At 31.6% G+C, this 14,308-nt stretch overlaps 1 protein-coding gene across 1 annotated transcript; it reads left to right on the top strand.

Moving 5' to 3' along the window:
- Nucleotides 1-9,734: 9,734 nt before the first annotated feature.
- LOC100806546 (uncharacterized) lies at nucleotides 9,735-11,746 on the top strand. The gene has a single exon (XM_003545391.5). It carries the CDS (start codon nucleotides 9,974-9,976, stop codon nucleotides 11,000-11,002), a length of 1,029 nt encoding a protein of 342 aa, XP_003545439.1. The 5' UTR covers nucleotides 9,735-9,973; the 3' UTR covers nucleotides 11,003-11,746.
- The last annotated feature ends 2,562 nt before the right edge of the window (nucleotides 11,747-14,308 follow it).

Genomic DNA, 14,308 nt, shown 5'->3' with positions numbered 1-14,308 from the left:
GCTTTTTGGAATAATCAATTATTAATGGGGTAACCAATTATTTCAACCACATAGAGGGATCCTTAAGTTTCCAAATGCATTCAATCAATTACAATAAATGGTAATTGATTATCTTCAACTACAAAGTCTTCCTTCTTCTTAAACTAGCACATATAATTGATAACAAAAGTGATAATTGATTAATTTGATGCTTCTAGCCAAATTTCAAGTAGAAGATGATTTTGTTGCTTGTTCTAACACTTTGTAATGGATTACAAAACCTTGTAATTGATTACACAATGTTGAACTTAATACTTTTAAGAAACTTTGATATCAATACACTTGTCTAACATATTTAATCAAACTAAGCATGGATATAAGAAAAACTACAACTACATCAAGCATCATGCCTAGTCTAAAAGCATACAAAATTTGGAGTTCAAACACAATCAAATAATGGTTTATCTTTTGGATTTAGGAAGCTTTGTATGAGCAAGGCTTATCCTTTTAAAAATACTTGGATAAAATTAATAATCTAATAAAAAATTTCCCAAGTTATACATGTGATACTTCCTTGAAGCTACTTCAAAAGTTTAGATTCTAGCTGTAGATTCTTATTTTTATCTCATTTGTAGAAAAGTAGATGTTGCTTCTAATATTTTAAAGACATTTTGTAAAAAATTCTTATGAATTATAACATAGATATACTTTTTGTAAAAAAAAAATTCCAAAACATAAAGTGGGTAAGCAACATACAAATCTATATTAGTAGTAGAGAAGTAAAAGCACGTGCACAAATTGAACTGATTTGCCCACAACCTTGGGCTACGTCTAGTCCCTGCACCTATAGGATTTCCACTAACACAAGCACCAAATGTGGTATTCTTTCTTCTAAAGCCTGCACAAGTTCGTACAACCAATATTCTCTAAGCCTCTACAAGCTTCACCCAAGGTTTTTTTTTTAAAAAAGCCTCTTCAGGCTTCACCTAAGTATTCTTTTGAAAAACCTCTATAGGCTTCACCCCAGTATTCTCTAAGCCTCTGTAGGCTCTACCTACGTACTGTTTAAAAAAGTCTCTCCAAGCTTTGAAACCAAAGTAACAACTACTACATGACTCATTATGTTGTGCTCTCTCAACCTTCAGAAAGTAGTAATTCCCTGATTGCTCTTTCTGATGTTCCCTATTCTAAAAGGTTAGGTTTAAGGGCAAATACCTATTACACCTTTTAGGAAGCTCTCAGTAGTAAGGCTTCCCTCATGAGGTGTTTACCAACACTTTGTAGCTAAGTGAATTTGGCTCTAAAGTCTTAGAAAGTTTGGGCTAAGAAAGAATAATATCAAAAGTAAAATTATATGTGTATGTACAACTCGACTTCTTGATCTTACCCTCTTTATGTTAATTTCCTTCCTAACAATGGGCTTCAGCAACTCTTCGTCCTTTTATATAGTTTGTAGTTGAACATTGATGGTTTCTAGAGAGGCTTAGAGGCCAAGGAGATTCATTGTGTGTTATCCTTGTTGAAACAACTGGGTCCTCCATCTTTCTTAGCTAAATGACAGCTTGCACAACTCAAAATTCGAAATTGTGGCCCATTGGTGCTTGTTGTGTTAGTGACTCATGACTTCTGATTTCTCTAGCTTAGTCATGAATTTATTTCTTTAGAGAAGTGAATTCTCTGCAGATTATGAATCCTTTCCTTCCTTCAACTAACTATAATATTCTTCAAAACACTTATGTTCTATTCTAGTTGCCTCGATTAGATTAAGACTTGTAGATGATTGCAAGCTTTATTTTCCAGCATCATTCGTGTCTTTTGAAGTGCTTTAGATGCAATGCCTTAGCATGTTGTTGCATCACATCTTTCTTTATTGCTTTTATTGCATGCTTTTAATTAATGCAAACACATTTGTCTTTACTACTCTCTTATGCATTGCATCTTTTGATGATCCTTTAGTCATTTGTAGCTTCTAGCATCTATCTCATGATTAAAGCTACCTTTAAAAGCATGATTCTAGTCATATACAACTTTTGATTTCAACATTTTGACATGGAAAACATTACTTTTGGTATCAACAACTTTCGATATAAACATCTTTTGAATTCACACAGATCCTAAGCTTGGAAAACCTTCACTATATGCCAATGATTCACAAATTCTTTATGCTTTTAGATTAAGTCTTATCTAAGATCAAGCACTCAAGACAAATCATTAGTAGCACAAGTCTAAATGACTTAGAATTTTCTTCTTAAAAGTTTGTTGTCCTTGAAATATTTTGATTCGAAAAGGGTTTTGCTTCAACAAAAGTAAAATTGGAGAGAAAAGGTAATAAAAGACATGAAAAGGAACCCAAATTAGTAAAAGAATTTGTATCAGGAGAAGAAGATGTTCTTCTTAAGTAATGAAGGAGTAAGAGGAGGTTAGAGAAGCCTAGACAAGAAAGAGGATCTTCTAGTCTAAAGGAGTTACGAAGGAAGCTTTTGAAAAGTATGAAGAAGAATACCTTACTGAAAATGCTTCTAAAGGAGTAAAAGCATGCCAAGAGCCAATATTGCATACCTAGTGGAAGAGGTATGTATTCCTTAATCTGGAATAGAAAGAAGCTCTAGGGCACTAAAGGAAAAAATCTCCCTTATTGTAAAGGCATTCAATAGGAAGAAAAGAAAAAGATCGGTAGTGTTTGCTCAAAAAGAAAAACAACTAGGAAAGATTATGAGAAGAATTCCATTAAAGCTAATATGGAAAAGGGTGCAGAAGAATAAATCTATGCTAAAAAGGACTTGCAACAAAAGAGGATGAAGCTGTAGCTAAGGAAAAGTTGCAGCATCAATAGTTGGTGAAGAAACAACTGAAGCTTAAGGTTCAGAAGGAAATATGGAACCTATTAAACTAGAAAAAGAGTATATACTTTAAAAATGATAATATAGATAATCATCATTATTTTTTTTATCTTAACATTGCTTCTGAATATCCTTTTATAAGTGAAACTCTATCCATAGGTTCTTCACATGAGGAAATGTAAGAGCTTGAGAAAATTGAAGAGTTTCTTCTCTCAAATGAAGAGGAAGAGATCTTTTCCCAAGTAGTGGACAAAAGTACTTAGCTAGTGAGACATGAGGATGTACTGGGAAGATTTGCACAATAGTATAATGAAGAATCACAAACTCATGTGGATATGAATATTTATGAGAATATGTAAGTTTTGATTCCAAATGCAAAGGTGCCTCTAGGAAAATCCCATATTCAACAACCTTTTATCTTATCCTCACTTTAGAAGGACACATCTAGTTCGCTCTCTGATCTCTCACCAAAATATTTGCTTAGAAAGAGAGACAATGTCTCAAAAATTCTTTCTCGACTTGATCAATTCCTTATTGAGAAGAGAGCTAGCAGGAACATGTTTGAGCCATCAACTAAGAGGAAATCTGAGACACTATCTAGAAAAATTAAATGAGAATCATAAAAGATTTTAAAAGTTAACTTTTAAACACGCGGTAGCTACGTGTACATGTGGCAACCATCAACTACCACGTGTCATGCACATTTGCACAAAATGTGCCATGTCAGCAAGGACATTAATGGTAATGGACTTAAAGACATGATTAAATTAATTCATTTTTAGGGATTGTTTCATTATTTTTGTTCTTTGAGAGACTTAAGTGGAACATCTCACACTTTCAAAAGCAAAAGTGACTATTTAATTATTTTTTTTGTTTTAGTCTTACAAAAATTTAAATTTTTTATTTTAAGTTTTATCGTTAAGTAACAACTATAGTGAATGATGTAACGACGAACTTGATAACTCATTGACTTGTCATACCATCAAGGAATCTGACAAGACTATCAGGTATAATTTTTTTCTTTTTTTATAAACTTTGTTTTTAGATCCCTCATTCATCATCATTTATTTTGATTAAATAAGGATTTAAGACATAATATACCCAAAAAGCTTACATGTTATTGTTCTTTCATACTTCTTGATCACCTGATAAGCTAGTAGACAATCATTATCAATGCTACATCTATCATCCATTAATGTTGTTATTTGACACTAGAGACTCAAATAAAATAATTTTTTAAAATAATTAAAATTAAAACAAAAATATTTAAAGAACTAAAATTAAAAGTCTCCTATTTCATAGGGATCAAAAGGTTATTTGAGACATTTGGTGATAAAGTGTGGTTTAAATATACGTGTATTCTCAATTTACTTTGTATTTCTTTTTTATACATGCGTCTCATAAATACTTCTACGTACATTTGAAAAGTAACAACCTTTTGGACCAAACGCCTACTGTCACAGCTTGGAGACAAAAATGAGAGGAATCCAATCACTGCAAAGAATCTTTATCCCTTCTCTCAATCATGCACTGCACAGTGATATCATTCTTTTTCCAGTTTTCACACACTAACAATATATAGTGACATGGCCTTTCCAGCTGGGGCACCTGTAGGGGAAAATCTAATTAGCAAATAGCAACCCACTTTCTCATGTTGAGATTTTTACTATTCCAAAACCTGATAAACATTTGTCCTCTTCAGATTGTATATAATTTAAATTTAAATTTCTTTACATATGGCTTGTGCAAACTCATTCTCCTCTGTCTGTTGGGACCCTCCCCTTAAACCTCAACTTGCATTTAATTAATTCTTATTATAACATTTTTTTATTTTGAAACTTGAAATTATTTTTGTATCTGTTCAGTAGAGGGGAGCTTTGGTGAGAGATGACAAGAATTAGAATCAAAGTCGATTCAACGGAATAAAATATATCTAAATTGTATTCATATTTGTTCCATAATATGTCAGCCATGTGTCAGCAATATTTAACACATGTGTGGGTTTATACAAGCAACATATCCGGTGAAAATTCATAGTTACCGTAAGAAATGGGAACCTTTAAATTAGATTAATTAACAATTTAAATTACATATTTAATTATAAATCTTGGGGTAATCTTATTTTTACTCATAACAATCAAAAAGACGAAAATAGATACAGGAATATTTAATAATTAATACATCATATTCAACCAATTAAGTTAAATTTCTCGGATAATCTTGACTTAATATAAAAATTAAAAAAGATTATTTTTTATGTTAGTTATTATTTTTATTTGAGAGAAAGAAAAAATATTAATTATTAAATTTTATTATGAATGATTAATCAATACTAAAACATACGCTCCACACTTAAATATTAGCAAAAATATTGATTTTACTTTGATCAAGGATGTTAGTTAAGTTTGTTTAATTTTTTTGATTTCATATAAAAAAATTATATTTTATAGGTTAATTGAAGAAAATTAACATTGTTAATTGATAGTATTAGATTAAAAATGTTAATGTAGAAAAAGTATGAGAATAAAAAATGCTAAAATAATTATTTACTAACTAAATAAAAAAAATCCAAAATATTTAAAGAACAAAAATATATTTAACCCAAAATTTTATTTTACCTTAATCTCCAAGACTATCTTATGTCCTATTTGGATTGGTTTTTAGGCTTGAGTTTCAAAATTTTTAAAAATACTAACCAATTTTTAGTTTTAGTTTTAAAAAAATTTTAAATCAATTTTTAAAATATGTTTAGTTTCAAAATAAACTCATTTAAAAAGTTTCGTATTTTAATAAAATTAGTTTAAAAGTACTTTTGTATGGGACACAATGGTGATAGTGGTGGAATCAGCTCTGGCGACAATAGATATACTAGTGGAGGTTGTGATGGCAGTGGTGGCAGAGGTTACAGTGGTGGTGGTAGTGATGTTTTTGGTGTCAGTGGCAATGGTAGTGGTGCTAATGGTGATAGACAATGGTGGTGACGGTGGTGACAGTGACAGAGATGATATTGGTGATAGCGGTGATGATAATGGAGCGATGGTGGTGGTAGTAGCAATGTCGATGGTAGTGGTTGCAACCAATGGTGGTGGTGGTGACGATGACATTGGTGGTTGTTGGGCAGAGAAGTTGGTGGTGATGACAGGGTGGTATTGGTAGTGGTGGTCGTGGTAGTAGTAATGTCAATGATAGCGGTGGTGATAATGGTGGTAGCGATGACATTCGTGGTGATTGTGACAACGACATTGGTGATGATGATAGGTGGTATTGGTAGTGGTGGTGGTGACAATGGTGGTGGCAATGGTGGTAGTAATATCGGTGGTGATGATGGTGTGGTGGTAGTAGTAATGTTAGTGAGAATGATGGTGTCGACAACCAGTGGTGGGGGTATGGTGGGGGTGGTGGTTGTGACAATGTTGGTGGTGGTGACGGTGTTAGTGACATTGGCACTAACGATTGTGGTGGTGGTGGTAGTAGCGATAATGGTAGTAAAAAGTATCATTGTCAAATGTGGGAAATGTGTTTTTTTTTTTTTAACTAAACCACATTCAAAAAACGTTTTTTGTTAGTTTTAAAAATAAGTGGAGAAGTGTTTCAAAAATGATTTAAAAATCATTTGTTTTTGAAAATTGCATTTGAAAACCATATATAAAATACTCACAACCACTTTAAATAAGCCCTGAAATGTTCCTTATTCCAATTAATATTCACTTGAGATAATCTTATGTCTTTGGGTATTGAAAAAGAAACATATATTAAGAGAGATGATTTCCTTAAATTTAGGATACTCACTGTGTGTGTGCCCTAAATTGTTCCTTATTCTAATTAATATTCACTTGAGATAATCTTATGTCTTTAGGTATTGAAAAAGAAACATATATTAAGAGAGGTGATTTTCTTAAATTTGGGATACTCACTATGTGTGTGCGCGCATGCGTGTGTGTGGGTGTGTGCGTGGGTGTGGGTATTGAAAAAGAAACATATATTAAGAGAGGTGATTTCCTTAAATTTGGGATACTTACTTGGTTGGTTGGTGCGTGTGTGTGCGCGCAATATCTACCCAACATATATAAATTCAATTTACTAAATAAATCAGCAATAACCATATTAAATATCAAGAAAAATTATGTACACAATATCTACACAACATATTTTGTTATTATGAGTTTAATTAAATTGCTTTTATTTATGCATACCGACATTCATTTATTTGTCCTTAATAATTCCAATCCATACCAATCTCCACTACTAGAAAAAAAAAACGTTTTCTACATCGGTTTAGCTCATTCCATTATGGTTCTAAAATCATTTTTGAAGCCGCCATCATGGAAAGTAAACACTTTCCACGATGATTTTTCAACCGTCTTAGTATGTCTGTGTCTATGTCAATTCTTTTAGAAAACCGTCTTAGATAATTTTATTTATTATTTTAAAAAATGTTTAAAATATCAGTATTTTAAAACGGTTTTTCGGAAAACTGTCTTAAAAACTTCATACTTTAAGACGATTTTCCAAAAAAACTGTCTTAGAATCTATATAACTTAATCTTGACATCTTAAGACGATTTTGTTGAAAATCGTTTTAGAATCTATAGAATCTAAGACACTTCTTAGTATAACTATCTTAGAATGTTAAGATTTTGAGATGCTTTTCACAAAAAATTATCTTAGAATATCAACATTCTAAGACGGTTTTTCTAAAATCAATATTTTTATTTTTATTTTTTTTAATGTTTATTTTGTTTTACATTAAACTAGCAATTTCATTCATCCAAACTGAACAGACTGGAATAACATATTACTAAATTGTTTTTGCTCTAATAATTATCAATAAATTATTAATTAATTATAATGTTTACAATAAACTTGTCATCTTCAATCAATCTAATTATACCACTTTTGTTCCCTTGCAATTGACAGGAGGAAATAATGAATTCATGAGACAGTAATATTCCTTAGCAGTTGCTACAAGAAAATATAATAGCGCTGAAGAAGTTCTAGCTAGTAAATTTGTAGAAATTATTCCCTTCTTATTGAATCAAAGAGATGCATCTAGTCTCTAAGCACAGGTTTCATGGCTTCCTTTGCAAGGGTTATAAACAAACAACCAAGGGAATTCCTGCTTCAAGGCACCTGGATGGATATGAAAATTTTATCACAGTAAAACATATAAATTGTGTACATCATTGAAAAGAAAAAACTTATTGGGAACTTCCTCAACCCAGATTCTCTTTCTACTAACCATAGTCTAGTAGCATCTTATATTGTGATTATCTTGAACAAAAGAATTGACATGAAATTTGGACTTTGTGAATAGAAAATATTGATAGATATTTAAGACAAAAAATTTTTTGAATAAGTAATAGTAATACATTAATTTTTTTTGGTAAAAAAAATAACATTCACTAAATTATTAACTATCTGCGTCTTTCTCCAGTTTTGCCCTCTTCCTTAATTTGCTTTTTGTCTAGCAAAGAGATAGGTCTTATTTCAACGGTTGGAAGAAAAAAGTGCAAAATATTTTTCAGCTTTCTACCAATAATTTAAGATAAAGAAAATTCCAAGAAGCTCACGAAAGGATAAACGTCAGTTTTCTATAGCATTTAAGAAAATTTAGTATTTATTTTTATGCTTTAAACAATACTCAAGTTATTAATAACAGTTTTAAAAATACATTATATTTTTATTAAATCTATCTTTAAAGTAGTTATTTTTGTAAAAAAAAATCTCAAATATCAATTATATTTATTTTATAATTAATTTTCATTTATTTAAAATTATACTTTAACCTTTTCTCTCCTAATCAATATTTATTTTTTTGAATTAAGATAACCCAATATTTTTTTTCTTTTAATACGAGTTTGATATTACTTCCACCATTCTAATTAAATTCATTTACTTGTCCACAATCTGTAGTAGTTTTCAATCCATTTCAGAGTTGCTTTGTTTTTTTTATCATAAAATTCATTGCACTGTGATGTATTTGCCAATACCCAATAATGGTAGGGTTCTTTTTCTCTTATTTGTGGTCCACCCATCCATCCCTCCTCTTCCAACTCCAATTCACTTTTCCCTTTCATTAAACCTTTACAACCCTTTCAATACTTGCAAGGGTCAGAGTCAAACTTCCCAAGTCCTACTGTTTTGTCATTTTCCCATATCAACACAATTTCTATTATATTTCTTCTAATTTTTTTTTTACTATTAATTAATTGAATCTTATGTTTAGTTTTGCGTTGAAACTTCTGTTTTGTCTTGCGGGACACTGAAGAAAATTTGCTTAAATTTTCACATTCACACTGAAGCAACATTTATTTATCACTTTCATCTTTTCACTTTTTTTTACACAAATTGTCTGTCTAATGCAGTCAAACATGCGCGAATTTTATTTAAAATCACAAAATTATCAGTATCTTGTTCTTTAATTAATTTTATATTTTTTTAATAAATTGTACTTTAACAAACAAAATACATTGTGTAAAGAAAATATTAAATAATACATTAATTTTACATTCTTTTTTGACTAATTTACAAGAATTAAGAAAGATAATTAATGTAGTCAATCGATCTGGTAACTATTTGAATTATTTTTTTTTAAATTATTCTTAAAATTATTTGGAATCTTTCTACGTAATTACTTTTGACCAAATTAATTAATTAATATGTTATGTATTCCCTTGGATTGGATTCTCATAAGAAAAATAATAAATTTATTCTATTAATTTATAGTATTTATTGTTGATAAACTACAAAAATTAAAAAATAATTAAGTATTTTTATTATAAAAAATAAAAAATAAAGAAAGAAAATTAAGAAATCAATTTATTTTAGTATAAAAATAATTTACTAAATCTTGTAAAATAGAGACAAACAATTTGTTTCTAAAAAGAAGATAAAAGTCAATATATAGTCATATACATAGAAAGACAGACATAATATATTGCTAAGATTTCTTCACCCCGTCCCCCAACGTTCCCTTACAAAAGCATCCCCAACCCTCATTAATTCCCCATTCATACTACAACCTCGCAGTTCAAAAGTTCAAACCCCAAATCTTCAAAATCCTCACAGCAAACCCAAAATAAAACAACAACAACAACATAAAAAAACCTTAACAAAACCAAAACCCCAAGAGAAAAACACCACACTTCCAATCAAATGTTCTTCCTCTCTTTGCCCTTCTCTTCCTGCTTCAGAGCTTCACAACCCAACCACGATCCCACCACCCTCTCAACGAACCTCACCACCTACATCTACCACACCGAATACGGCACCGTTTCGCTGACATGGTCACGCTCCATGCTAGGCCGCTCCCTCCACGTGAACCTCCACAACCACTCCTCCTTTCACCTCCACGTCAAACCCTGGAGGAAAAAAGGGTCCAAGAAGCTTTCTCACAACACGGTCTTCCTCTGGAACCTCTCCTCCGCGAGATTCGAATCCGGACGACCCGAACCTCGCTCCAGGTTCTACCTCGCCATCGAGGTAGAACACAGCCTCAGCCTCCTCGTGGGGGACTTATCCCCCAAGAGTAAGGCCAAGAAGCCCAGCAAAACACAGCAGCAGCTCCTTGTTCTCAAGCGGGACCACGTCCACGTGGCGCCACACCGCAGCCGGGTGTATCAAACCAAAGCGAGACTCGGAGGTAAGGTAAGGGAAATCGAAATAGATTGCGACGGTTACAACGGTAACGGTGGCGGGTACGAGAACGAGAACGAGAGTAGTTTAAGGTTGTTGTTCGGTGTGGATGGAGAGAAGGTTCTGGAAGTGACGCGGCTGAAGTGGAAGTTCAGAGGGAGCGAGCGTGTGGAGATCGACGGGGTGCACGTGCAGATCTCGTGGGATGTGCACGATTGGCTTTTCGAGAAGGATAAGGATAATAATCATTGTAGTACTAATAACAATAACAATAATAACGGTAATGAGGGTCACGCAGTTTTCGTGTTTAAGTTCGAGGAGGACGAGGTACGAGGTGGTGGTGGGAAGGAGGAGGAGCAACAGTGGAGTTTGGGGAGTGGTGGGGAGTGGAGGAATGGGAAGAGTTGGTCTTCTTCATCTTTGTCGGTGTCTTCTTCTGTTGGGTCTTTTGGGGGGAGTTCTTCGGTTATGGAATGGTCCAGTGCGGAGGAGAATGAGTTGGTGGTTCCTCTTGGGTTTTCTTTGGTTGTTTATGCTTGGAGAAGGTGAGCATTAATTTGGGTGGTTTTTGTTTCATTTTTCCCCCCTTTACAGTAAAATTTTAGGGGGAAAAAAGAATGAAATTAGATATTGGCATGTGTATAGAAAAATATATGTTCTTTGAATGAATTTTATTAATACTTCAAAAGATTAGTCTTTAGTTCGGCCAAATGAAAGTTTAATTTTTATCCAAAAACAAGATATATTGTGATTTATTGAACTCGAGTTCTTGTGATGCATGGAAGAGTATTTGTCAAGAGAAGTCAAATGTCAAGTTTGTATGTATGGAAAGTAGTCAGTTGAAATCAGAGGTCAGTTCCTTGAATGGATTCGTAATTGTCGACCGGAAGATATGCTAGACACAAAATGGTTCTTAAGATGCTAGAATCAGTAGCTCGGAACCTTTGAATGATGAAGATCAAAATTGTTAGATGGAGATCTCACACACTTCAAATTTCGAGTGTGTTTTAAGTTTGAGTACTAATAATAACTAACTAGTTAGAAGTTAGAATATCGGATATAGGTTTTTCTTTGTACACCAACTCATTTGTTTGTGGAACATATAGAAAGCCAATGAGAATCTATCGGTGGATTTGTATACTTAATATAGATCTAACAGATTTGTTTTTCTTTTAGAGGGGAAAAAATCTGTAATAGCGTTAGAGGGACGGATTTGCTGAATTTGCAATGTAATGTTTTTTTGTAATAATGTTCAGTTTGTTGTTGATGGAATTGCTGAAGGGAAATTTGCTATATGAAAGTTGTTATTGGCACTGTTGTTATTGTCATCGGGTGTGTGATTGGAACTTTCTACTCGTGTTGTGCACGCCAAATGTTCGACCAAATGGCGGCATGTGAGTTAGGACATTTTCTTTTTCTTTTTTTTTTTCTTTGGTGCATTTGCATTTGGCAGCTCAGCAGCTTGTTGCCTAAAGGGACCGGTACTAACCGCCAATTTGGTTGACCCGCTCCAACAAAGTATCAGTTATCTTCAGCTCAATCCAATGGTTAATATTTGGTTGACGGCACAGAAAAAATGGTGTACTTTTTTCTAAGAGTTAATATAAGTACTTTAGTATCTAAATGTAATATCTTATGAAAAAAATAATATACATCAATAGATAATATAAAAAGTTTTATAAGTCATTTAATTATAATATATGATGTATGATATAAGTTTATCAATTTTTAAAATGTATAATTAATTTAAAGTAATTAAATGATAATTTATTATTGAATTACAAGATAAAATTATTTATATTATTAATACATAAATATTAAACTCATATTTTATAATATTTAAAAGTTTACCATATTTTGGATTAGTTTTCTTAAAAAAATATTTATAAGTTCTGACAAGTGGAATAAATTTATGGTAAAATTAGTAGTTCAGTGTTCTAAAAAAATTGTTGTATTTTGGTCTAAATTAAAACAAAAGGGGTAAAAAAAAATAGAAGACTAAAAAAAAGAAAATAAAGTTAAAGGATCATAATAATAATTTTGTCCAAAACAATTGGTAAGTTAATACTTTTGCAAATCAATTTGTACTCAATTTCAGGTTGGCACGAGTGATTCGGGCCCCTTAAGCAAGAGATTGGAGGTTCAATTTCTAATTGGAATGGAGCAAAAATCTAGTTAGGATGAGTTTATCCTTTGCCTTCCGTATTTCCATAGGAGATTAGGCTCTACATTTGATGGGAGAAACTTCTTGTTGAAGAAAAAAAAAAGTAACTCAAGGTGTTTCACCAGTAACATGTTTGGTTTCATATATCTTGGATCTGATTTTTTTTTAAAAAAAAAACTAATAGTTATAACTTTCACATATTAAAGGTGACTCCTTATTTCAGATTTCAAACAAGCAATAAATAGTATATAATTCTTTGAAAAATAAATAAAATATATTAACTAATATAGTCTTTTTGTCTATACCACTAATATCTACTGAAAACAATCTTGTTTGAAACCCAATAGAACCACTATAAATATAAAAAAAAATATTTAACACGATTATATATATATAATTGGAATCCGATATCTCTGATTATACCAAAGGAATCCCACGTAAGCTGGTATAGATGTTAGGTGGTATATTATGTAATGTAACTTCCAAAAAAGTTTAGCTGGGTGAAAAATATAAATAGTTAATTCAACGTGATAATTTTGAAGACCTGTGGAAGAGAGGGGAACAAAAAGACAGTGCTTGGTAGGAAACAGCAGGAGAGGAAGTGGCCCAAGAAGCAATGTGCAATTGATAGCTGCGTTGTCTATAGGGTCGGTTGTTAGTACCTTACTGGCCGAAATATGGGTCACATGATTTTGTTTCTCGGCTAAGGATTCCATTCCCAGTTTTCTTGTGAACAAACGTCAAAGAAAAGAAATAGATATATTCAACCAAAAAAAAAAATAGATATATTGAACCAAAAAAAAAAAAGAGTAAAGAAATAGCATCTTGGCAACGACTTTTGTTGACCTTGAAATTTTTTACTAAGTCAATAAAATGAGATAATTATATTGAATAATTTCTTGTTACCTGTTAAAGGATAAATTACTTTTTGGTTGTTGAAAGTTTTGATGGCTAATAATGGATCTCTAAAACTAAGGATATTCAAAATAAGTTATTAAAATTATTAATTATTTCATTTTAGTCTCTAAACTTTTTTTAAAATGTATTTTGGTCTCCAAATTAAACATATATTAATAAAAAGAGACTCTTCGCTGTGAGAAGGTATGTGGGAGGGATATTGTACACAACCTTATATTAATATTATCATTTAAATCTTACATTAATTGGCTAGATTAACAAGATAGATGGATGATAAATTTAGAGACTTATTTTGAATTTTTTTCATTTATACAGATCTATATTACAATACTTAACACTTTCAAATACTAGAATGATAACTTACCCTAAATTAAATTAAGGATGATTGTAGAATAAAAATCAGTGAGTTATAATTTTCTAGTGTTCACCACGTTATTTGTTTATCAATGGATGTAATTTCGAGGGAATTGTATCGTGGACTACTTTAACATGTCGTATCGTTCCCAACAAAATAAAAAGGTCAAAAGTTGTCTTTACACTATCTAATTATGTAATGCAATTTTCGAGCGAAAAATAATATATTATATGGTGTAATTTCTCGTAGGCTTCGTACCACTTTAGCAATACGAAACATCTTTATCTATATTATTGAAAGAAAAAGATTGAATCAAAGGAGACATGTAACACCTACATATATTATCATGTCATTAGCAGTGGGGGCCGAAATTTTAAATATTATGTTAAAAGAGTTGGCTTGACGAAACGCTATTAAA

This window comes from Glycine max, chromosome 14 (genome assembly GCF_000004515.6).
Source record: "Glycine max cultivar Williams 82 chromosome 14, Glycine_max_v4.0, whole genome shotgun sequence".
NCBI classification, from domain to species: domain Eukaryota; kingdom Viridiplantae; phylum Streptophyta; class Magnoliopsida; order Fabales; family Fabaceae; genus Glycine; species Glycine max.
This window is presented reverse-complemented; position numbering and strand designations above follow the sequence as displayed.

Excerpts from the sequence above, each read along its gene's own strand:
- LOC100806546 (XM_003545391.5), top strand. The coding sequence starts at position 9,974 with ATGTTCTTCCTCTCTTTGCCCTTCTCTTCCTGCTTCAGAGCTTCACAA.